The 23,820-nt window shown below is 46.4% G+C and overlaps 1 protein-coding gene across 9 annotated transcripts in view; it reads right to left on the bottom strand.

Moving 5' to 3' along the window:
* The window catches only part of LOC121166752 (SH3 domain-containing kinase-binding protein 1-like), a 187,424-nt gene that overhangs the window by 78,302 nt on the left and 85,302 nt on the right, over window positions 1-23,820 (bottom strand). For all 9 annotated transcript variants that reach the window (XM_040996026.1, XM_040996028.1, XM_040996024.1 and 6 more), the window contains 2 exons: window positions 18,282-18,357; window positions 5,791-5,885 (listed from right to left, as the gene is read on the bottom strand). In XM_040996026.1, coding sequence (XP_040851960.1) covers window positions 5,791-5,885; window positions 18,282-18,357 — 171 coding nt within the window. The remainder of the gene's footprint in view (window positions 1-5,790; window positions 5,886-18,281; window positions 18,358-23,820) is intronic.

Raw genomic sequence — 23,820 nt, 5'->3', positions numbered from 1 at the left:
CTAATGGGTCTGTCAGCATGTCATCATCTTCAGGGTGACACCTGCTAATTTGCTCCTCACCCCTGAAACCCCGTTTAGTGCTAGAATTTTAGCTCTGCTGAAAGCTTCAGCAGTTCAGAGAGAAGGGTCAAGGCCAGCCATCTATTTAGCTGATTGGCTTTCTTACGCCAAGCAGGATCTTTCCCTTGAGATTTGTAAAGCCACTTCTCTTTGTGGAGACAATCTTTCTTCCTGCGGAGTGGGAAGCAAGGGAGCCTGAAAACATTTTTCCCATGAATAAATGCTTCAACTAATTAATGAATTAATGGCGGGGAGTCAGGAAGGGGAAACCAACACGAGGACAAACAAAAGAACATACAATCATCAAGTGACTGGGACAGAGCTCAGGACTCCTGCCTTGCTTTTTTTTTTGTCATAGTAGCAGCAAGCAGAATGCCAAGTGGCACCAGAGCCCAGAAGAAAAGAGGAAGGCAAAATACACTGGGTATGGGAAGAGAGTAAAAGGTAGCAGCAGGAGGAGAGGGCACTGATACAACAAGAACTCGTGCCAGCCCTGGGCTGAGCCCAGGATTTCCTCTGCATGGCTATCAGTTCAGTTCTGTATTCATGACAAACAAATTGCACATGGATGCTGTGGACACAACTTCAGTGATGCCATAACTTTAACAGATCAGAAACTGAGTTTCATACTGCCAGCAACAAAAACAAATGGGTGGGTAAACAGCATGGCAATACTGTTTGTCTGCAAAGTTATAATAATCACTAAGTCATCGAGTTGGAAAGGGAACTCCACGGACACTTACCCTTAGGTACCCAGGGATGATGGGGACTCCCAATGATTTCCCAAGAGTCACTTCTGGGAGTGACTGAACTCCCCTTCTCCCATGGGAAGCACAGGCTCCACCCACAGTTCTCATCCTGCCTCACCTCCAAGATCTGATGACATTCAACAAGCAGTCAAGAGACCTTGTACTGCAGAGAATACACACAGTCCTAGGTCAACTCCCAGAGCCGCTGAGAGCATGAGGTGAGATGCTAGGCTCCTGGGGACCCACCAGGACAAGGCTAAAGTGCCTGCGGGCCTGCACTGTGGCTGCCAACAACCCAGGATCCTGCAGAGGCAAGGCATGGTCCCGCAGGTAAACGTTCCATTACTGCGTACAGAGGAGGGAAGAGAGAGATGAGAGAAGCTGGGGGGAGTTAATATTTAGTTCTAACTCCACCCCCATGTTGCTCCCAACATGTGGGGTCCCTAGGGAAAGACACAACTCCTGGTTTGTCTGCTTGTCTGGGTCGTCTGAGATTCGGGATTTTTGCTTCTTGTCCATCATTGCAGCCCCAGCATCTAGCATGAGTGCTGATACAACACAGATGCTTTGCAATGAATGACTGTTAAGAGAGCACAAACCCTAACCTGCAACCAGCAATCTTCAGTCTGACCCCATGACTGGAGTCCAGGGTACCACAAACAACCTTACCCAAGGTTTTGGGTCCCCTCCTTCTTTAAGGTGCCTGACTGGTCTCCTAGCATGAGCATCAATGATACCCTGTACCATGACCTTCCCCTTCCCTCCATCTTCACCACTCCATAATTTGAGCCCATAATATCATCTACTTGGGTTTTTACATTGTCACACAGGATTGTCACAGCAAAGAAGAGAGGGGCTTACTTGTTTTAAGGGTCAAACACATAGCTACCCAGGCAAGTAATTTAATAAGAACTACCCAGATATTCTTGTTTATAAGCAGCTCATGTGAGAAATCAATTTTTCAAGTTAGAGGGGGGCTGTCTGAGCAAGGCCACAGCTCTGAGGCCAAGAGGCTACTGTCCAAGAACACCACAGTGTCTCCCCCAAGTCAGGCCCCTCCTGTCCCGAGAGGGCATAGCCACGGCCAGGCCGGCCTTCCCCTGGTGGCCACGCTCCCAGCTGGGCCTGGCCGCCATCCCACCAGGCTGCCCTCAGTCCTTCTCCAGGGAGCTGCCCCAGTTGGAAACCAACTCAGAGGCTTTGGAATCTTCTCCAACACGTTCTGAGCACAAACCAGGAAGGCAGGGCTGGGGGCGGCAGGAACACAGATGCCGCAGCTATTTTCGAGGGCCTGAAAATACAAGATAAACACAGGTGTGTTCTGCACAGAGCAGAAATGTTCCCAAAGCTGCAAGGATTCTTTATTTATCAATAAAAAAAAATTGTTCAGGCTGCCACATCTCATCCTGGCTTGCAGGGACAAACATAAATAGTTCAGGTCTACAGAGGGCTTACAGACTCCTAGTGAAGGTGCTTGACTCATTTTCTAGAAAGCCGCACAAACTGACAATCTAGGGCTAACAATGAGGGCGATGCCTGCCTGTGTCTCCTGCCACAGCATGGAAAAGCAGGGCAGAGGGAAACCACCAGAACCGACTGCGTAGGCGGAAACTCAGGGTCAGACGAGACTCTCCCAGCAAATGCAAATGAACTTAGTCACTAGCAATTCCTGTCTCTCACCTCGCCTCATCTGCCCAGTAACTGGGAAGAACCAAGGGCATACTGAACAAATCCTAGTGAGAATATCCATTTTAGAACAGCAACAGCCCACGGGGCAGCTGAAGGAACATTTGGACATGTCCCTACCTCCGAGGAGGAGGCAAGGACTGTCTGCAATGGCCACAGGCTTGTACAGCTTCTGAATCCCTTCTCCACCCTGTCAGCAGAGAACATTTCTTGCCAAAATCTTGCTAAAATCTCCACCTGCTGTGAATTGGAAACAGTTGTAGGTGAGTTAGTCACCATTTTAACTTATTTAAGATCATGGCATGCTAGACCTAATGGAAACCTGCACCCAGACACAAGAGCCCTTTCAGTCCAAGGCCCACAGGAGGGCAGCCAAACCAAGGCAACAGCTCCTAGGATTAGAGATCCCACTGGCAGACCCCTCCTTGTGAGAGATGTGTTGCACCACCCATAGCGTCTTAGTGAATCCTCATAGCAACCACTGACAGCTGGTTTAATGGCCAAGGAAACTGAAGCTCAGAGGGGTTAAGATAAATTCCCAAAGACATGTACACAGCCAGGAACAATGGAACTGGGATGGAAACCCTCATTTTCCTGAGCAGGTGGCCTCTGTGGTGGTTGTCATCTCAGTTTGGGATACCAGGCAGGGTTGATAGGTATTTTATGGGAACAAAAGTAAAGCATGCAGGTATAGGAGAGCTGGAACCCTGGTTTCCCAGAAGATCATATAAAATAAAAATACAAGAAAGGCAACAGAACACAAGGGATCCTTTGAAGCAGCAAGCTCAAAATAGGCCCAAAGCGCATGGGATTACGCTGGCCCTGTCAGCAGTTTTCAAAATCAAGCAAGCAAGTAGGCAGAGCAGCTCCTGGGGCAGCAGGAACATGAAGATCAGTTCAGTGAGGACAGACACCCGAGCAGGATAATGGCTGCTGAACAGCTGCATGGACCAACATCACAGTAGACTGCAAGCAGACTGCTTGGGAGAAGAAGCCCCAGGACTTTTATCTGGTTTTGCAGAAGAGAAAGGTGAGTCATTTAAGATTATGGTTGGCACGGGGTGTTAATCAGGTACAGCACTAGTATGGGATGGTACAAAGGGCTGGCTGCAGGGATAGGAACAGGTGTCAGGAGGGGGCAGACTGGAATTGGGGAACAGGTGCCATAGGCCTGCAGCACACTAGGACTAGAGCTGTAATGGGTGCTGGAGAAAAGAGGATGCAGGGGGCCTGGCCCTGCTTGTTCACTCCACAGGACAGCTATAGGACTCAAATGTGAGCTTGGCTGGTGCAGAATGGAAGTGGCAAGAACGTAAAAGACTAAGCTCTCAAGTTTGGGGTGTGAGCAGTGCCAAAATGATAGAAAGATTTCAGGTCCAGGGAGCAGTGTGAATATGCCAGTTGGTTCGTGGGTCCAAATGCACAGGGGAGAGGACGTGTTGCATTCAGCAAATGTAATGTGTATATCAGCTGTCTGCCTGGTTCCAAATAGCTTCTAAACACACGAACTCGTGTCGCCGGGGAAATGGGCTGCAGTGCCCCCGGACACTTGCAAAAGTGGCTGGGTCCTTGCCACAGCCACCTGTTCATTTCTCCATCCTGTGTGGCTGAGCCCAGGAGACACTCTTCTCAGCCTGCATCTGCACGGCTAGTTTAGCACAAGGTCATCCGACGAATGTATTCCCATCCCTGTGCTGGAATGCCAAGGACTGGAGCAGCACACACTAAGAAACAGCTCTGCTCCAGTAACAGCCCTTCTATGGTATCCTTACAACCACACAACTACAAAAAGCTGTCCCTCTTCACAAACCAAACCAGAACTAAGACAGCAAGCCCCACATCACATATAGCTCTTTCATTCTTGGGGAGTACAGGCAAATAGACTCTCCCCCTTTGCCTGTATTTCTAAAACCCAATGTCCGTGTTCACCACTGATGTATTCATATGATGCTTCATATCCATCTAACAGCTTCCTCATTGTGTTGTGCTGTAGGTTTGAGTCCAAGCAGGAAATGCACTGCTCATGCGTAACCAGCCCATGTAAGCTGCAATGGAGGGGTGGCATGAGACGGAGCAACTGTTTGGCCTGCGTGCTTGCAGAAAAGCAGGTCACGGGCAGCGCTGTCCCCTGACCTGCCCTCCTGCTACACTGCTCACCTACAGAGCTACACTGATGGTGAAAGATGGAGAAATTCTTGGGGGAGCTGCAGAATGCCATGGTGGGCATCACTCCCACAGAGTCCATCAGGAGGCCAGCTCTCTGTCTCTTACCTGACGTTTGGCAAGCTACTAACCTCTGTGGTCATTAGTTCTCTGACATCTTTGGATCTGGCTCTTTTTAGAGACAATCACCCCTGATTATCAAGGTCAATCCCACTGATCACTGTCTGGATGAACCGGGCAGTGGGTAAGCACAGGCAGGCAGCACTTAGACATGGCCACAGGCAGTGGCGCCCAGGGGCCATGCCTAGCCCAAGCCTATATTCTCTCTTTGCCCGTCCCCCAAACCTTCCACACTGCAAGAGCTCAGGCAGCCGTGATGGTCTTCTAAATCATATCCAGGCCCCGCCACTCACCTGCGTGCAAGAATAAAAACCACCTTCCACAGCCTGAAGACTGCTCAGCTGCTTGTACTATTCTACCACCACAAGAATCTCATACTTAAACAACAACAACAAGGCCAGGCAGTCTAGGAATCACCTGAATAATGTATCTTCTACTCCTCATTTGGCGAGTACCACTGCTTGAAAACAGAAACAGCGGTCAAAGGCCCATTAGCTTGCATCACTTTGCACAGGTTTTATAGCTTTCGAGGTATTTATAGAGTTATGGGTATAACAATAATAAAATCATCCAACCTTTTTGCCCAAACAAGACAAAAAAAATTCTCTCAGGCACTGTACCTGTCTTTGATGAGAGCCAGGAACATTCTTTAAGTGTTTCCCACCAGTGAGGCATGACCAGCCTTTTGAAAGCCCCCCGACAGGTCCACGCGACACAGAGCTTTACAGCCCCACTGCCAGGGAGGGCAGGGGCCCCAGCCAAGCAGGATGCCTCCTGGGTTATTCTTTCCAGAACATTGTTTTTTTTCCCCTGTAGGGCCAGGCACTTTTGCAACTGGCCCCAAGACAAAAAGCAGCCCAGGGGATTTCACCTGCATAGACGAGGCTTGGTGACAAAATGCAGAGAGGCTTCTCCCTCACAAGTCCCGCAGCACGACAAGCCAAAGCCGGCAGCAGCCAGCCAACAGCGCAGCGAGCCAGAGCTGAGAAAGCAGGAGAGAACCTTGCATTACCTTGTTGATCAGAGTCACGATGTCCCCTTCCTTGATTGTCAATTCATCATCGTTCTGCGCCTCATACGGAAATATTACTTTGCAGTAATCCTTGGCTGTAAGAAAAAACAAAACACAACTTTGAAGACCCTTTCTCTAATGACAGGGGCCAGGAGAAGATGTTCTTTATTATGTTCATTTCAGGGAACAGCAGGCTTAAGAGGTAAGATTGCTGCATAGAAACAGGGTCATCCTCAGAACAGGATCTAAGGTTGGCTCATTTGTTTTTGTCCATTATGTCTCTTCAAAATTTCCCCCATTGGGCCCGGCGCGGTGGCGCAAGTGGTTAAGGTCCTCGCCTTGCACGCCCGGGATCCCTTTTGGGCGCCGGTTCTAATCCTGGCAGCCCCGCTTCCCTTCCAGCTCCCTGCCTGTGGCCTGGGAACGCAGTTGAGGACAGCCCAAACCCTTGGGAACCTGCACCCGCGTGGGAGACCCAGAAGAGGCTCCTGGCTTCGGATCGGCATAGTATCGACCCGTTGCGCTCACTTGGGGAGTGAATCATCGGATGAAGATCTTCCTCTCTGTCTCTCCTCTCTGTATATCCCCCTTTCCAATAAAAAAATAATAAAAATAAATTTAAAAAAAAATTTCCCCCATTTTATTTGAAAGGCAGAGAAACAGAGACAGAGAAATGGACTGAGAGAGATTTTTCCATTCATTGATGGATTCCCCAAAATGCCTATAACACCCAAGACCAGGCCAGGCTCAAGGCAGGAGCCAGAATGCCATTCAAGGCTCTCCAAGAACCGACACCTGCTTCCCAGGCTGGGCAGCAGCAGGAAGCTGGATCAGGAGCTGAGGAACCAGGGCTTGAGCTAGGGATCTTGGCGCCACACGCTGCAATGCGGCCACTGCACCAAACATACACCCCTCTTCATTTACTCCCCCTCACAAATCATGCAACATCGTGACATGCTATTAACTGCTTTTCATTTTTCAAATTAACAGAAATTTCCTATTTCTCAGGAAAATAGACATGTATGGGTTTATACACACTTCAGGTACATGCATAAGCAGATAATCTATAGAGAGAAATGCTTACATTTTATCTTTGCCTTGTTCAGAAACAGAACACTCATGTTACAAGGCTGCAATGGTACATAAATCAGCAAAGAACTATGCCACTGTGGTAGATCTTAAGAGACAGATATCAACCAATCTGTGTGCAAACATATGTCAGCCAAACAGCCAACCAACACGGACTGAATGTTCTTTACACATGTATGTGTGAAGAGTTAACTTGTTCAAACATCTCCCATGACATCTCTGGGAGAACCTGCCTAATCAAAGATGGGTCTACTTACCACCAATGAGATATACCAACCCTCACCAAAGACAGAAAAATATTCAAGCTACTCAAAATCAACTCAACGATGTCCTGAATTATATGCCTTTGAAAGCATGATGTGAAATTAACGCCATTTATCTAGAAGCACCAGTTGAGAAGACAGTAGAAACATGTACCATCCCTCTGGGAAATGACAACTTAGAAAACTGGGCTCTGATGACTCAGGGTAGAAGGTGTTAAGGAAAATTCAAGAGAATTAGCATCAACTGGGACAGGCATTTATTATTTCACATCAAAGTTGACAAACATAATGGTTTTAAATGGCCTTAGATATTTCCCAAGGATTAGGACAGTCCCAACAGATTATAACCCAGAATTATATACACAAGTATCAATTATATTGTCCCCGGTAGACTTCATGTCATTGAAACATGTTTATTTTGCTAAACATCCCATCACTCAAAGAGTGATATCTAAAGTAAAGGCAATATAAATTCATAATACAGATACACTATGGCCTCAGATGGAGACGTGCAGGGGAGAGGAGCAGCCAGGGGGACGAGAAAAGGGCACTCCCTTGCTTCTGCAAGGATGCTTGAGCTCTGTGTCCCATGGCTTGAAGAGATCAATTAGCTCCCCTGTCCTAGCTTACCCCAGGCCTCTGAGGGCATTTGCTCATGAACTTCTGCTGTGGAGCACTAGTTCTAAACCCCATCAATATCATGTTCCTGAACTCACATGGTTACTAACATTTCATCTCTCTTCAGTTAATAGCAAACCTTCCCAAATCTGAACTGGTCAGATTCTAAAGGCAGGGTTTGGGGGGAGTGAGGGGGTAAGTTAAGCATCTTTAAATTGGATAATGATAGCTCCTGATGAATTTTCCCACCAACTGTGCTACTGAAATGTAACTACTCACATTCAAAACTTACTCCACCAATGTGCAGTATCACTGCAGAACTACCTGGCAAAAGCAATCCCACTTTTAAGACACTTGTTCAAATTAAAATCATGGAGACATTTTACAAAGAAAATGAGATGCCCATGGACAAAAAAGAAATGAGCAGGTGGTGTTTCTGTTACCTTCTGTCAGAACAAGCTAATAAAGAGTGGTAGGCTTGTTGCTTAACTTGCCAGCGGCCATTCCCCGTCTACTTCCTAGTTCATCGAATTCCCAGTTTGTTCAGAAACAGGAAATCCTCCCACAGTCCTAGGGATGAGTAAAACAAATCCAGGCAAAAGGTATTGATCTTACTCCCCACTGTCTGCACTGCTGACTGGTCTGGCAGTGAGGATACAATGCATTACCAGCCAATGAGATGTGAGAGAAAATCTGCATGGGCAGGGACTTGACCAAAGTGTCTGGCTTTTATGTTTATACCATTGTTTCATCTTCATTGGAAGAAAAATCACAGAGAACTTGACCCTGAGCCCAGACACTACTGAGATGTGTATCAAGTTACCCAGTCTTTGAGGGGCTATCTCTGGACCTCCTATTGCATGACTTAATAAGACAACTGACAGCTACTATGCTGTGGTCAGGCAGATATTCATTACCTAAAACATGAGACTTCCTGACAAAAAGAGATGTGACACGAGAAAACAGGAATGTTCAGTGATCTCCTAGAAAAAGACCGTCTGGATGCGTCCTCCACTCTAAAAAAGCCTCTTTCTGTTTCCTTGTCATTACCTTGCAGCCTAACCCTTCTCCTACTCCTTCAGCGCCAGGTTCATAGTAAGAGAATCAATGAATGACTCTGGAATGCATGCACTTGTAACCAGCAAAGAGAAACCACCACCAGGAAAGCACTAGCATGCCTCAAAACGTTCCATGGGTCATTTTACTTCAGGCTTATCATTTCTTTATAGTAAGAATGGCAGGTATCACTGGCCTTCTTAAAAACACAGTTAATGAAATACAACATTTATACTATAAAATGCACCCAATTTTATTGCAGTATGATGAATTTTAATACATTCATACAGTTGTGTGACCATCACCATAGTCCACTTTTAGATTCTACCATGAAACATGTGCATAGAGAGAGAATCATCTAGAAAGCACCACAAAGGAAAAGACACAAGCAACTGTGTTGATTACCAATGAGCACTGTCCACTGGGGCAGCACATCTCAGCCTCTTCACAACCCTGCACCCCACACAGAGCTGGTACTCCTCACAACCCCAAGTGGTAGCTGGCAAGTGCAGGGAACTGTGTGAGACAATATGTGGAAGGAGAGGATTCTGGGCTGCAAGACAGGACACTAAGGACTGTATGTGGCCCCAGCCAGGCTTTCCCAAGGCCAGGACTCAAGCAGTTACACTGTGGCTCCAGGCAACCTCAGTGCCTTCAGATGCAAAAGTAGGGTTACCTTGGGACTGACGTTTGTGGCTTAGTGGGTAAAGATGTTCCTATGATACTGGCAACACACATGGGGCACCAGTTCATGTCCCAACTGCCCAACTTCTGATCTAGCTCTATGCTAATAGCCTGGGCAGAGAAGGTCCAAGTGTTTGGGCTTTGTATGTGGGAGACCCAGATGAAGCTCTGGCTTCACTCTGACCCAACTGTTCGTTCTGGCCAACTGGGGAGCGAATCAGCAGTTGGAAGATATCTCTCTTGTCTGTAATTTGTGACTTTCAAATAACTCTCCAAAAAATATTTATTGAACCACTACCATGAAAAAGATGTTGTCAGCTTTTGCATTTGAAATATGCAAGGAAGTCCAACCAACCATGCTTATCTTTGCATGGACCATCTATTCCTTTGAGAAATTAAAGGCAAAGCTCCCTGCTTGTGGCCTGGGAAAGCAGTCAAGGAAGGCCCAAAGCCTTGGGATCCTGCCCCCGTGTGGATGCGGACAGAAGATGCTTCTCTCTGTCTCTCCTCTCTGTAAATCTGCCTTTCCAATGAAAATAAAACAAATCTTAAAAAAAAAAAAAAGGAAAGTAAAGACAAGAGGAATGGCAAGAAAAGACAAATACAGTCATAAACAGAATTAACTATGATTTAATGTTGGCGTGCTTTAGAGAAAGGGAAGATTCTTTCAAGGCAGATTTCATCAAAGAGGAACCGTTTTATATGTCTTAAAAGGACATAATTCCAAAATCACTTTTTTATTTGGGGGGGGGGGAATGTGGGAAGATAATAATTTTTAAATGTGTAGCACATAGTGGAGTGAGGGAAGGCATTTTTCATCTATTCATCCACTAGATTTAATTAGTCTGAGATAAAAAGGGAAGAAGTACACTCACAAACATGAATCAAGGCACAATTTATCCAGTGACTAAGCTAACTTTGATGCCACTTTTTCCTTTAGAAAGATTATAAAATACAAATGAATTAGCATAAAACTAAAATCTTAAATCTTAAGCTTTTTGCTTTAATCTTGTAAGAATCTTTAAAAAAATCAGCTATTCTTTCTATAAAACAAAACATGAACATGAACATGCAAGTGTGCAGAGAAAATGTGTACAGCATCAGCAGGCTCCAGGACCCTAAGGCCACTTCCTGCTTCCAAGATCAAAAGCCTTTGTCTCAATTAAAGCTTTTCACATTTTAAGAAATGTGCATTATTAAAATCACCACATAGCCCAGTCACAATCCAAAACCCCCAAGACCATTACTTCCATTTGAAAATGTGGAGATATTCACATATTATTTAAAACTATTAAACGAACTGAACTCACATGCCTATTCTCTTCAGCTGGTTTTATAACCTATTCAATAAAAACCAAAACAATTCAGGGTCTATACCATGGCTCAATATGCTAATCCTCCATCTTCAAGCATTGTCATTCCATACCAGCACCAGATTATGGCCCGACTGCTCCACTTCCAATCCAGTTCCCTGCTTATGTCCTGGGACCCTGCACCCTCATGGGAGATCCAAAAGAAGCTCCTGGCTCCTGGCTTTGGAGCTCAGGTTCAGCCACTATGGTCACTTGGGGAGTGAAACAGCAGATGGAGAATCTTTCCTTCTCTGTCTCTCCTTCATTTTGTAAACCTTCCAAAAAACAATAATAAATGAATCTTTTTTGAAAAACCACATTGTTTACAATAAAGAAGCAAAAATTTTCTTTAGCTTAATTTAAAAAAATGTATAGCAGAACAAAAAACAAAAAGCACAAGAGCAAACTGAACACAAACATGCAAAGGGGAAACCAAATCAGGCTAGCTCTGGGCTTGACGGCGAGACAGGAAGTGCTCCAGAGTTTTCAGTAGTGGTGGAAAGGAACAAGCCACACCTAGACCCAGAATTGTCTTTTTTTTTTGAATTATTTATTTATTTATGTATTTATGTATTTATATTTATTTGAAATGCAGAGTGAGAGAGAGAGAGAGAAAGAGAGAAAGAGAGAAAGAGAGAAAGAAAGAAAGAAAGAAAGGGAAGAAGGAAAGAAAGAAAAGATGAAGAGAAATCTTTTGTCTGCTGATTCACTTTCCAAATGGCTACAAGAGTCAGTGATGGCTCAGGCCTAAGCAGGGGCGAGGAGCTTCATCTTGGTCCTCCGTACATATGGCAGGAGTCCAAGCTCTTGGGCCATTTTCTGCTGCTTTTGCCCAGTTCCATTAGCAGCGCAGTGGGACTCAAGCTGGCATGCACGTGAGACGCTGGTGTTGGAAGAGGAAGGTTGGCTTGCTGCACTATAATGCTGGCCCTCTGGAATGTTTTGTTCTTTCGGGACAGCACAACAGAAGTATCAAGTTGAGTGATGCCAACTTTCACCAACATTCTAATCAGAAATTCTTTCCTTCAACCGACAAGTGACATCAAGGGAGTGATTCATGCTCACTTTTTAGGACTCTGAGAACAGACTTTTCCAGATTTTTAAAAGAAAAGGTACTACACAGTTTATAGGTATGAAACATTCTAAGTTGTGCTTTGAGGCCACACTCAAGCACTAAAATACTGCAGCAAGTGAATGACTGGTCTCCAGGTAGGGTAAAGGCTGGCATATGGAGGTCCAAAGTAAGTTTTATCATTCAGGAAATAATAAAAACCCTTTTATTTTTCAGAACTGTTAGCCTCGTGGCCTTGCAGATAACACAATGGACTTCTATGCTGTTCTAGGTAAAAGAACAAGGGGAAAAAGACCAGCATTTGGTTTTCAAGGAGCTTGGAACCAAGTGGAAGGTTTTCTACCGGCATCAGTGAGAAGAGGGTGAGAGCAATGCACACAGTTTAAAGCAGAGTATTAGAAATAGAGGAATAACTTTCCAAGCAGCAAAGTTAGGATCCTGTCTTTAAGGACAACTGCAGGGAGCTTTGTGTAATACACAGAGACATTCCTCAGAGGTACAAGGCTTGGGAGTGCTTCTCAGTCACGTCCAATGATGGGAATTTTGTGCAGCACCTGTTCCTTGCTTCCCAGATCCCTTCCCTGGGGATCTGAACCCACACAGGTGACGTGGGACCCAGAACCCACCTACTTGGCAGTACTCTGATGAGTATAATGCTAGGGAAGCTACAAAACCTTAGAGGTCAGTGGGTCTCACACTTGAAAGAGCAACAGCCCTAGGTGGAGGGTGTGCCCAAGCAGATGGCCCAGCCCAGCCCTAGGACTCTGTAAGCCAGGGCTGAGTTTGGGGACTTGCATTTCTAACAGGTTCCCAGGTGATATCTCTGTAGTTGGTTCTGGAAATCCACTGAGAACATACTGCTCTAGAGATGGCGCTTGCCCAAAGTCTGCTAGGAGGGGCAGACTGACTGTGGGCCCAGGAAGGCAGAACCACAAGGTGCTGATGATAGGGCTAGCTAGGTGAAAATTTAAGCTCTGGGTGAGCTGCAGAGGAGCAGGGGCAACTCAGAAGGGTGAAACACATGCTGGCCTCCTCATCATTTAGTCACTATATATTCACAGAGTGCCAGGCAGTAGGGACATGCCAGTGCCATTGTGCCATTCACTTGAAGCTTTACCAGCCATTTGGAAATTGGCCTCCACGGTTTGAACTTCTGTTGAAATGTAATCCTCCATGTGGCAGCACTGGGAGGTAGAGCCTGGGGTCGGGGCGGCACTCAGATGATAAGAACCTTGATCTCTTGCACAGGTGGATCTGATAATAAAAGAACGTGAGACTACGGGCCAAAGGCCTTGCTCTCCCCAGCCCAGGCACTGCCTTCCCTGTTGCAGCTCAGCTAGTCAGTCTGGGACTTCTAATCTCTAAAATCAGGAGCCAGCCTTTCAACCTTTCCAAATTGCCCAGTCGGTGGTATTTTTTTTTTTTATAGCAACAGAAAACGGACTAAGACCTCCCAGAGGACACTAGAAATACTTGGAAACATTTTTGGCTGTCACAATTCAGGGTCAGGGGGAAGAGATGTTACTGGCAATTGCTGGGTTGAAGGCAGAGTGGCTGCTGAATACATGGCAATATACACACAGGAAACTGTCGCCAAAAGAGATAGATCCCCAGTGTCAACACTGCCAAAGTGAAGAAGGCCTGCTCCATATTGCAATTCCAGCAGGGAAATGAAACACAGCATGTAGTTCACTCCATCAACTCCAACCCCACATCTTCCTTTCTGAAGAAGCTGACCCAAATCTAAAGTTGCAACCCCCATGTTTGCTGTCAAATGCTGCTGAGGATTTGGCTTGCAAATTATTTCACAAGCATCAACTATGATACCTTCTGCTCTCTCTTTTTTAAAGATTTATTTTTTTGGAAAGGCGGATATACACAGAGGAGAGACAGAGAGGAAGATCTTTTATGTGATGATTCACTCCCCAAGTGACCATGATTGCTGGAGCTGCACTGATCCGAAGCCAGGAGCCAGGAGCCTCTTCCGGGTCTCCCACGCGGGTGCAGGATCCCAAGGCTTTGGGCTGTGCTCAACTGCTTTCCCGGGCCACAAGCAGGGAGCTGGATGGGAAGCAGGGCTGCCGGGATTAGAACCGACACTCATATGGGATCCTGGTGCGTTCAAGTTGAGGACTTTAGCTGCTAGGCCACTGTGCCAGGCCCTCTCTTGTTTTTTTTTTTTTTTTTAAAGATTTAGTTTTATTATTTTTTCATTGGAAAGGCGGATATACAGAGAGGAGAGACAGAGAGGAAGATCTTCCGTCCAATGATTCACTCCCCAAGTGAGCGCAACGGGTCGATACTATGCCGGTCCGAAGCCAGGAGCCTCTTCCGGGTCTCCCACGCGGGTGCAGGCTCCCAAAGCTTTGGGCTGTCCTCGACTGCTTTCCCGCTCTCTTGTTTTAAAAAAGCAATATTCTTTTAGAAGCAATGAAAGTCTGACATGCAAAGATCTCTTTCTCCAGCACAGAGCAAAGGTGCTTTCTTCTGCTCAGAGGAGGACTGCTTGCAGTATCCAAGGCAACAAGCTGAATAAGGGTTTAATTTCATGTCCAAGAAAGAGCACTGTGTTTCGAATGCAGACCTTAGGCAGCACAGGTACACTGGGGACCATCATGGAGGACCCTGACTCTGAAGCCAGATGGCAGGTCCATGCTGGGGGCACTTGGTGACAGGTACTTCTTTGCAAAAGGAGAGGACTCTTGGGACATGGGGCACAAAGGCTAGAGTACAGCCTGCAGATTCCTAGCATCACATACTGGATCACTGGTTCAAGTCCTGGCTTCTTTACAATCCAGCTCCCTGCTGCTGTGTCTGGGAAAGAAGGGCAAGATGGTTGGCAATCAGGGTGGAGTTCCAGGCTCCTGGCTTTTGTCTGGCCCAGGCATGGCTGCTGTGGCCACTTACGGAGGGAACCAACAGATAAGATTCCCCCTCCCTCTTTTCTGTCATTCTGCATTTCAAATAAACCAAATGTATCTTTGAGAGAGTGTGCCAACAAGTAGGGGCCAACGCTGTGGTACAGCATGCTAAGCTGCTACCTGTGATGCTGGCACCCGATATGGTCTCTGGATACATCCCTGGCTGTTCCATTTCTGATCAAACTCCATGCCTGGGAAAGCAGCAGAAGATGGACTAAGTGTTTGGGCTTCCTGCTATCCATGTGGGAAACCTGAGTGAAGCTCCTTCCCTCTGTAAATCTGACTTTCCAATAAAAATAAAGAAATCTTTAAAAACATATTGATTTAATTTGAAAGGCAAGCAGAACTAGATCAAAATAAACAGATGTACCATCTGTTGATTCACTTCCCAGATGGCTGCAAGGTCTGGGCAAGCCTGACTCAAGAACTCCATCCTGGTCTCCCACACGCAGGAGCATGGGACAGGGCCCTGAATGCTTGCGCCACTCCCTGCTGCCTTGGAGATCGCGGCCACTGTGACCCATGGTAGCAGTCTTCATGCCCAGCCCCAAACTTAAGCAAAGCGTTGGCAGATGCAACACTGCACATCTGTCTCAGCTGCCAAGGAAACGGGAACTGGTTACCCTATAGCCCAGACTGAAGAGCGAGCCCTTCCCACACAGTCCTGCTCTGCGTCTATCAAAGCACCTCATCGTTTACATTTCACTGAGTTCAACCTCTCACTGAAACCTGGAACTACCTTGTTTATCTTTTTTCTTTGGGTGACATCCCGAGCCCACCTGGTTTGCAGTCTCCCTTGTGGCAACGTGCCAAATGACTCTATCAGATTGCAAGTTTGTCTGTGGTAGATGTGGGCTGACTGGCCTAGAGTACTGACTACAAGAAACAAAGGTTCTCTTTGGCCCCGTGGAACACTGACAACCACCGCTAGCCTCAGAAACCTGCAGACCCAGAAACAGGGTGGTGGGCGAGCAAATGCATCCTTTTCTTCCTGATGGCTGAATGCTTAGGAAGGGGGTCCAAGCTAGAGCCCATGACATCAGGAACCACTCACAGCGCTCCATTAGCTCCACTGCTATCTTGCACGCTGAGCACTTTCTAGGCAGAGTGATGGAGATTTACAACAGAAGACAGAGCCTAGCCCCAGAGAAACCAACAATGCAATGACAGCAACAAGGCGCCATATGGGACCATCACAGGGGCAGCTCCAAAGAAGCAAGTCAGTTCAGAGTGTGGCAAAGGCAGTGTGTTTTGTTACGAAAGCAGGTGCAGCTCAGCAAGAACAACACAGCCTTTGCGCTGTGGTTGTAATTTACTTGAAAACCTCATTTGTCCTTGTACAAACCCCGTCAAGGCATTTTCTCTTCCAAACCCAAGGACTCAGTTGGCCTTCTGCATTTATAAAACTAAGCTATCTGTTCGGAAAGATGTTAAACAGTGCTTTCTTCAGGCTATTTTTTCTATCCCAAGGAAGCTACAAATCTGCATCAATTGTAATAAGAAAGAGGGAAACTCCAGATGTGGTAGGCTGGAGGCACCTCAGGGCACTTCATTATGAATATTTAGACAGTTTTCCTCTTGTTATGAAAATTAAAACAATCTGTTCCCCAGCATGAGTTTCCAATGACTTTCAGTATCATAAATGTTATGTTTCAGGAGGGACTGGAGATTGTGGTGGTTTCCATAAATCTGATCAACTGAGTTGCGTTTTCATTCAGAAAGCCCCAAGTCCCCTGGACACTGTTGAGTCATCCTGATTCCTGTTCCTGGTGTGAACCTGCGTTTCAGCCAGAGGGACACCCACACAGAGGGAGCTGCTTAACTCTCCTACCGCGCTGACCAGGAGGAAGCTCACATCCTGAGCCCAAGGTCATTTCTAAGAGTTGGCCAGCCCTCTGCATCTTCCACCAGAATGCAGATATTCTGAGAGTGGGAAAATGGTCCAAATGGAGGCAGCTCTCCATGGACTGAGATGCCACTAAACAGAGATCGTGGGAGAACAACTATGCCACTCTGCCACTATTAATGAAAGTGAGGTGAGATTAAACTGCAGAAATTCTTGCCCTTGGAATCCATGAAAAACATCTGCTGGAAAACACCCCTCAAGGCTCCCCTGTCCATAATTCTTGCCTTGCCACCCCTTTCCAGGCATACTTACATCGCTACCCATCACAGCCTCTCACACTCCCACAGAACTGTTCCCATCCTTCCCTTGGTCTCCCCAGTTTCCCAGTCCTCTGAATGCAGAATCCTTATACAATGCGCCCTACAGCTTTTAGAATTAAACCAGAGGATCAAGATGCTGAGAGAAAGCTCAGGGCCTTTCTCCAGCACAATCTCCCGACTTGCAGACAGTACAGAGAAGGACCACAACAACCAAAGTATTTGCACAATGTCACAGGGCTAGTAAGTACCAGAACTGGCCCTCCTCACTCCCAGCTAAACACTCCACGCAGCTGTGGTCAAAGTGCACCAGCAAACCACGCCCTCGTCATGATGTCTGCGGGACTGAACAAGGTGTTGGCTGGAGCCAGGATGCACCTGCACGCTTTTGGGAACTGAATATTTAGGACTGTGTTCTCAGGCCCCAGAAGCATCATAAAACCACAGCGCCCAACAAAGTCACCACTAGGTACACATGGCTGTGGGGCGCTGGGAGCACGGCTACTTTTTGCTGGATATGCCACGCCTATGAATACACGCAGGATGATGAAGACTTTCCGGGGAAAAAAGCAAGAAAGCATCTCATTTAATAATTTTACATGGATTACATATTGAGTGATAATACTGCCAATAATGGGTTAAAAAATGACAAAGGAAGCTCAATTGCTTCTTTTTAATGTGGCAACTAAAAACTAAAAACATGTTCCTCAATTGACATTTCCACTGACTACCACAGTTCAAAAACCCTGATAATCCTCTTCACTCACTCGCTGAGTCCTTCCACAAGGCCTTGAATATCCCACGTGCGCACATCACAGAGGTATCTAGAGGCCGAAGCACAGATGTGCCGAGAAGGCCAGGGAGAGGTCAAGGTGGTCTGGTGGTGGCTGAGTGGTCAGCTTCTCTGACATGAAGGTCCATGAAGGCCTAAAGAACCTGCATTCTGTAAGAATCTTTCCACCACCCAAACTACTCAAAGTACTCAGCATATTGGATAAAGCCAAACTCTGCACTACATGGGCAGTGTATATACATATACATGCACATATACATATACATATATGATAGGGAATGATAGGAAAAAAACCCGTCACGAGTTGCACATCTAAATTGGGTGCATCCTAATGGTGAGTATGTAATGAATCACATTCATGCACATTTTTATGTGAAAAAGCTGCCAAGATTATTCAGGGATTTTTTTCAAAAAGCATTTCAGGGATGAGAAAACCCTTATCTGCTTTGCACTGTAAAATGGATAATTTAGGAAACTCACTCTTAGTCCTGCTGTCCATTTCAGTTTTTGTTGAGTCCAGAGTTGCTGTAGTTGGAGGTAACTTCTTCCCGATAGTCTGATGGGCAGAAAAGATAATTTGACTTATTAAGATGATTATCTCCAAAAGGCAAATGAATAAATTAAGGGCATAACAATGTAATATTCAAAACCGGTTCTAAAAGCCACACTGAAGTTCATACATTGCTCCAGGTATTGGAGTATAAGCAAACACCTGTTCCAAAGATAAAAACAACTTTTTCCTTTCTACCAGTTTCAACTGTTTTCTGCTAGTGGTTCCCTCGCCTCTAGTCTTTTAAACAATCCTCCAGGGTTTTTTTTTTTTAAATAAAAGTCCAATGCACAAGATTCAATGCAGGTTTTGACTAGTTCAAAAAAAGATTATGGATTTTTGGAACTAATTTCCTTCACTTGTGGTGAATTCTCTTATCAGCCATCATTTATGGGCCATCCATGAAGAAGACTGGATATTGTCTCCCTCAAGGTGTTTCTGAGAATACAGGTGACTCAGCAGCTCAAACTCGCCCAAATACACCCCAACCTAAGGATTCTGAAGGTGAGGTGTGACCCTCTCTTCCCACTCCCCACACTTATGGGATTGTGACAGATACTGAAGGACAGTGTCTAATAAGAACAAGCCAACAGCCATCTCAACCAGGCAGCCAGCTACACTGACTCCCCAATAACCAAGAGTTTCCCCAGGGACAATTCAAGCTGCTGGGAAACCAAGCATCCCTGCCCACCCAACACAAGAAGCGGACTCAACTGCTTGATGTACAGTCTCCTGGCGAGGCTGAGTTCTAGGCCCAGCAGTTAAGACAGCCATCTCCCACAGCAGAAGGAGCTGCACTGAAGCCCCCGCTTATTGCACAGGCAGCAGCAGACTTCAGTAGTTGGCTCCCTGTTACCCATGTGAGCGACCCAGACTGAGTTCCCTGCTCCCAGTTTTTGCCTGGCCCTGGCCCAGCTTTTATGGGCATTTGCGGAATGCCCTATCTCTGTCTTTGCCTCTCAAATTTCAAAAACAAAACAAAACAAAAGGGGGGCATGGTGTTATTTTGTTCACATAGAACTGATTCACCACAGTTTTTATTTTGAGAAAATTCTTCATGGTTCAAATATTGAAGCTAATATTAAACAGGAATACATCACAGAAAAGGGATCAGATAAATCAAATCTGCAGCCCTTCATGAATCTTTTAAAACATTTGTCACAGAAAGCCTTTACACTTTTACACAGTGACATTTTTATTTAGTGCTGCAGGGTGTTCTATATTAGATAAAAAATGAAAGCCCAATTAATATGCCACCCCTCAACTAGGGCTCCAAGTACTCAAACTAACAGCATCTTCACAATTCCAAAGAAACATCAGGGGAACAAAAACGTGCTGTCATTCTGCCATAAAGTCAAAAGCAGAAAAACTTCTCAGCAGAGGCTTGACAAGTCAGGTATGGACAATGGAAGCTTTCAAAATACCATTAACTCAGGTCCCTGCCCACCCTTCCAGCAGGACCCCTGCCGACTGCTTTGGTTTTTTTCCTTTTTGGGACCAGGATAAAGCATTGCCACAGATAACACGTTAGGAAACCAAGCAGGACCCTGGATAGTACCAACAGCAGGAGGAAATTGAGAAGCACAACAGCAAATACTGCCCCACCCCGACTCTGCTTGAGAGACAAGAGAATGAACCGAGGTCTGGCCCTTTCGTCAGATGCCTTCCTTTACAGGACCCTTTGCAGGCCATGCCTTTTTATAACCTGCCCTTGCTTGGGGAAATGCTGCTCACTGCTCTCCCCCTCTGGTGGCCTGCACCACCAGACACCCAGGCAGATATCAAGAAAGGGCACCTGTTAAACCCACTTCTCTGTGTACAAAGACATAAACATTTCCTCCCCATTTCTGAAAAGCCAGCACGCGGCAGCAGGGAGGATCCTGTGACGAGGGTGGGGGGTGATACTGAGGCTAATCTGAAACTTCTCTTCTGGGCTCACTGGACCTTAATCCTTTCTCCTCCATAGGTAGAGAGCTACGGCATGGCCAGTCCCTCCCTTTGCAGCTTTGCTTTCTTCTCTAGGACTTTAGGCCCAGAAAAGTGTGGATTCTAGACCAGTGCCACCCAGGAAGTTGATAGTAAAACCAATTCCCAGGCCCCACCCTAGACTTTGTCAATCAGAAAGTCTGGGGATGGTGCCCAGCAATCTCCGTGGAGACACACCTTCTGTGGGATTCTGATGCGTGCTCAGGTTTGGAAAGCAGCAACTCAGATGCAGGAGGGATTTCATTAGTGTGAGTCAAGTGCCTTTTCTGGGGTTCATGACTCAGCTGTCTGTTCTATCTAGAAAACCTATGAAGCATTGTGTTCACCCTTCTTCCTCCCTTCTCCGGTCTTTTCCACAAAGCCCTTCTGCTTCCTCTACTCCCACTGGCCTAAGAACTGGACGTTACTACCAAACAAGCCATGTCAGAGAAGAACTTAAGTTCAGTAGAGCAGGCCATGGGACAAAATCATCGAGTTAAAAACAGGGAAGTGTAATCGACAATGAGACCCTTTAGCAAAGGAGATTCAGGTGGGTCGGGGCAGGCCAGATGGAGGGGAAGAGGGAGAGGAGGAAGGAAGGCACATGGGAGGGGGTTAGGTCTGCAGTGGCCCTACCATACCAGAGCAGACAATGGCTGATTTGGCAAAACACCTGGACTCCTGGTCCCCTAGGGACTCCAAGGACAGCAGCCAATCTGGCAAAAACCTTAGCCTGGCACTCAGGTGTGCTGTCATTGCTCCAGAGCCTCCCCACGAAGCCTACTAAAGGAGTACAGTCTAAGGGGCCACTGCCTAGCTCGGCCCCATGCTTCCTCTTCCCTTCTGCACAGTAACTACAAGTCTCCCAGTCTAGGTGTCCGTATCAGCCTTCACTGCTTGTCCCACACTCAGCAGCCACTGAGTCCTCCAACAGCGGCTGTGCACAGGGCTGAGTCGCTGGCACAGAAAGCTTGACCCTGGGCCTAATGCTGTGGCTTTTGCTCAATGCATGGTAATCACCAGGTTGAGGTCAACTTGTGTCTTCGTTATATCCCAGTCTCCACTTCAAATCTAATTGTCCACATAAATAATTCATAAAACCCCATTTCTCTGGATATGTAATAAAAAGTCACGCTCCCTTCACTTTCCAGCTAAAAGTACTAAGGAAACTTTTGGAGGAGAATACTGATCACACTCCTAGTTCTACAATATCCAGTATCCAGCCAGGACAGATGACTACCATATGATTTCAGTAACTTTTCTTCCTCTTTTTACGCAAAAATGAAAAAAAAAAACCTTAAAGCTTACAGTCATCAAACTACAGGCCAGGCGAACCCAGTTCTCTAACTTGAGACCACGATGCCACATAAATTACTAGCGTACAATCACTCTCCTGATTTTATTCTCATTGAGAATCATTGCATCTCATTGAGATGCAAATTCTTCAGGGTATGAAAAAAAAAAGAGGGAGGTGGGAAAAACAGCTCCTAATGTAGGCACAACTTCAACAAGGCACTTGTAGGTCTGTCCTTAAAGTTTCCTCTCCCAGAACATCAAGTACAACACTTGTATCACAATGGTGGTCAGTTTCAGCTGGGAGGGAGAGAAGGGAGAGAACGGCCAGGACCCTGGCAGCAGGCAAAGCCTCTGTGCACAGGCCAGGCCTCTGAGCAGCTATTTTATAAGACAATGATGGGCTGAGAAACCACACATGAATACTGCTCAGAGGCTCATACAAAGCCAAACACAAGAGATGACTTCAGAGCTGGCAAGAGCGAAGATGAAAGCTGGCTTTAAATGGCATGCCTCTTACAATCCTGACAGTCCTCCCTGTCTGTCCACTCACTACAGATTTTCCAAGTGTCCAGTGCGCATGAGGAAGGAAAGCAGAAAGGCAGGAGGAAACTGAGTGCCGATGTGAACACTGACATGGCAATTGCAGGTAATGGTTCCCGAGAGCACTGAGTCTGGGAGCCCCAGGAGCCAGCAGGAGCACCCCACTTCCGCTCACAGGATACAGGAGAGACACAGGGATGAGAGGAGGACATGATCTCTACACATGGTTGAATCTGCAACTTGGCCACTTTCATCTACCTCCATAAATAGCTTTGAAGACTCACTGCAAACATCTTATATTTAAGGGCTGCCGTTGTGGTACAAAGGGCTAAGCTGCTGCTGGCAACACTGGCAGCCTACATCCAAGTGCCATCTCCAGAGACCTGGTTACTCTGCTTCCAGTTTAGCCTCCTACTAAGTGCACCTTGAAAGGCAGTGGATGACCTATGTGCCTGGGACCCTGGCACCCATGTGGGAGACCAGGATGGAATTCCTGGCTCCTGGCTTCAGCTGGAGCCATCCTAACAGTTGCATCCACTTGGGATTAAACTAAGAAATGGAAGAGTTCTCTGTCTCCACTCTGCCTCTCAAATAAATAAATCTTTTTAAAAATATTATGATTTCTCGCTGCACGCTCCCTTCATGAATACCTATGATTGAAGGCATCATGGAAGGCTTCCTGGCTTTCAGCAGGGAGCGGCAGGAGCAGAGCAGAAGCCTGGGAGCCAGCCACCAAAGGAGACAAGGATGTGTCCTTACAAGGGAGTGCTCTGCATGCATCCACTGGAAGGCTTTCCTAGTCATGGGAAAATTTACATGAGCAACTGTCACTTTCTCTGCAATTGGTGGGCCCAGCTCAAACTCTTTGAGACCAATGCAAAATAAGCCTCAATTCAAAAACTGACACGCATGGCACAAAGGAAGCACTAGATTTGTAGCCCCATTCTCGGAGCAGTCCACCTTCACAACACTTCCTATGTCAACAAAGGGAACTCTCCAAAGGGACATGTTCAAGGTCTACTGGAAAAAAAATGTAAGTTTTCATTTCTAATTGACACAAAACAATTGTACATATTTAGGGAGTATAGCATGATGTTTCTATACGTGTATATACTGTACAGCGTTCAAGTTGAGGTAATTAACAAATCCATCACCTGCAACAGATAGTATTTGTTTGTGATAACATTAAACATCCTCTTCTAGCTACCTTGCAATACACATTATTACTTACAGTCACTGCACTGTGAACACAAGATCAGCATTTGAGCTTCCTTAGTGAAGCTTTTTAAAAAAGATTTCTTAATTTCTATTGGAATGTCTGATTTACAGGGGGAAGCAGAGACAGAGAGAATGATCCTCCCTCTGATGGTCTACTCCCCAAGTGGCTGCAATGGCCAGAGCTGAATTGATTCAAAGGCAGGAGCCAGGAGCCTCCTCCAGGTCTCCCCAGTGGAAGCAGGGTCCCAATGCCTTAGGCCATCCTCTACTGCTTTTCCAGGTCACAAGCAGGGAGCCAGAAGGAAACTGGAGTAGCTAGGACACGAATTGGAGCCTACACGGAATGCCAGTACATGCAAGTCAAGGACTTCAGTCACTTGGCTACCATGCCAGGACACGCTAGGTGTAACTTTGAATCTACTGACCAATCTCTTCTTGCCTCCCCTCACT

This window comes from Ochotona curzoniae, unplaced genomic scaffold (genome assembly GCF_017591425.1).
Source record: "Ochotona curzoniae isolate NIBS_2020 unplaced genomic scaffold, NIBS_Ocur_1.0 patch218, whole genome shotgun sequence".
NCBI lineage: Eukaryota > Metazoa > Chordata > Mammalia > Lagomorpha > Ochotonidae > Ochotona > Ochotona curzoniae.
The sequence above is the reverse complement of the archived record's forward strand: the minus strand, read 5'-3'. Positions and strand labels throughout refer to the sequence as shown.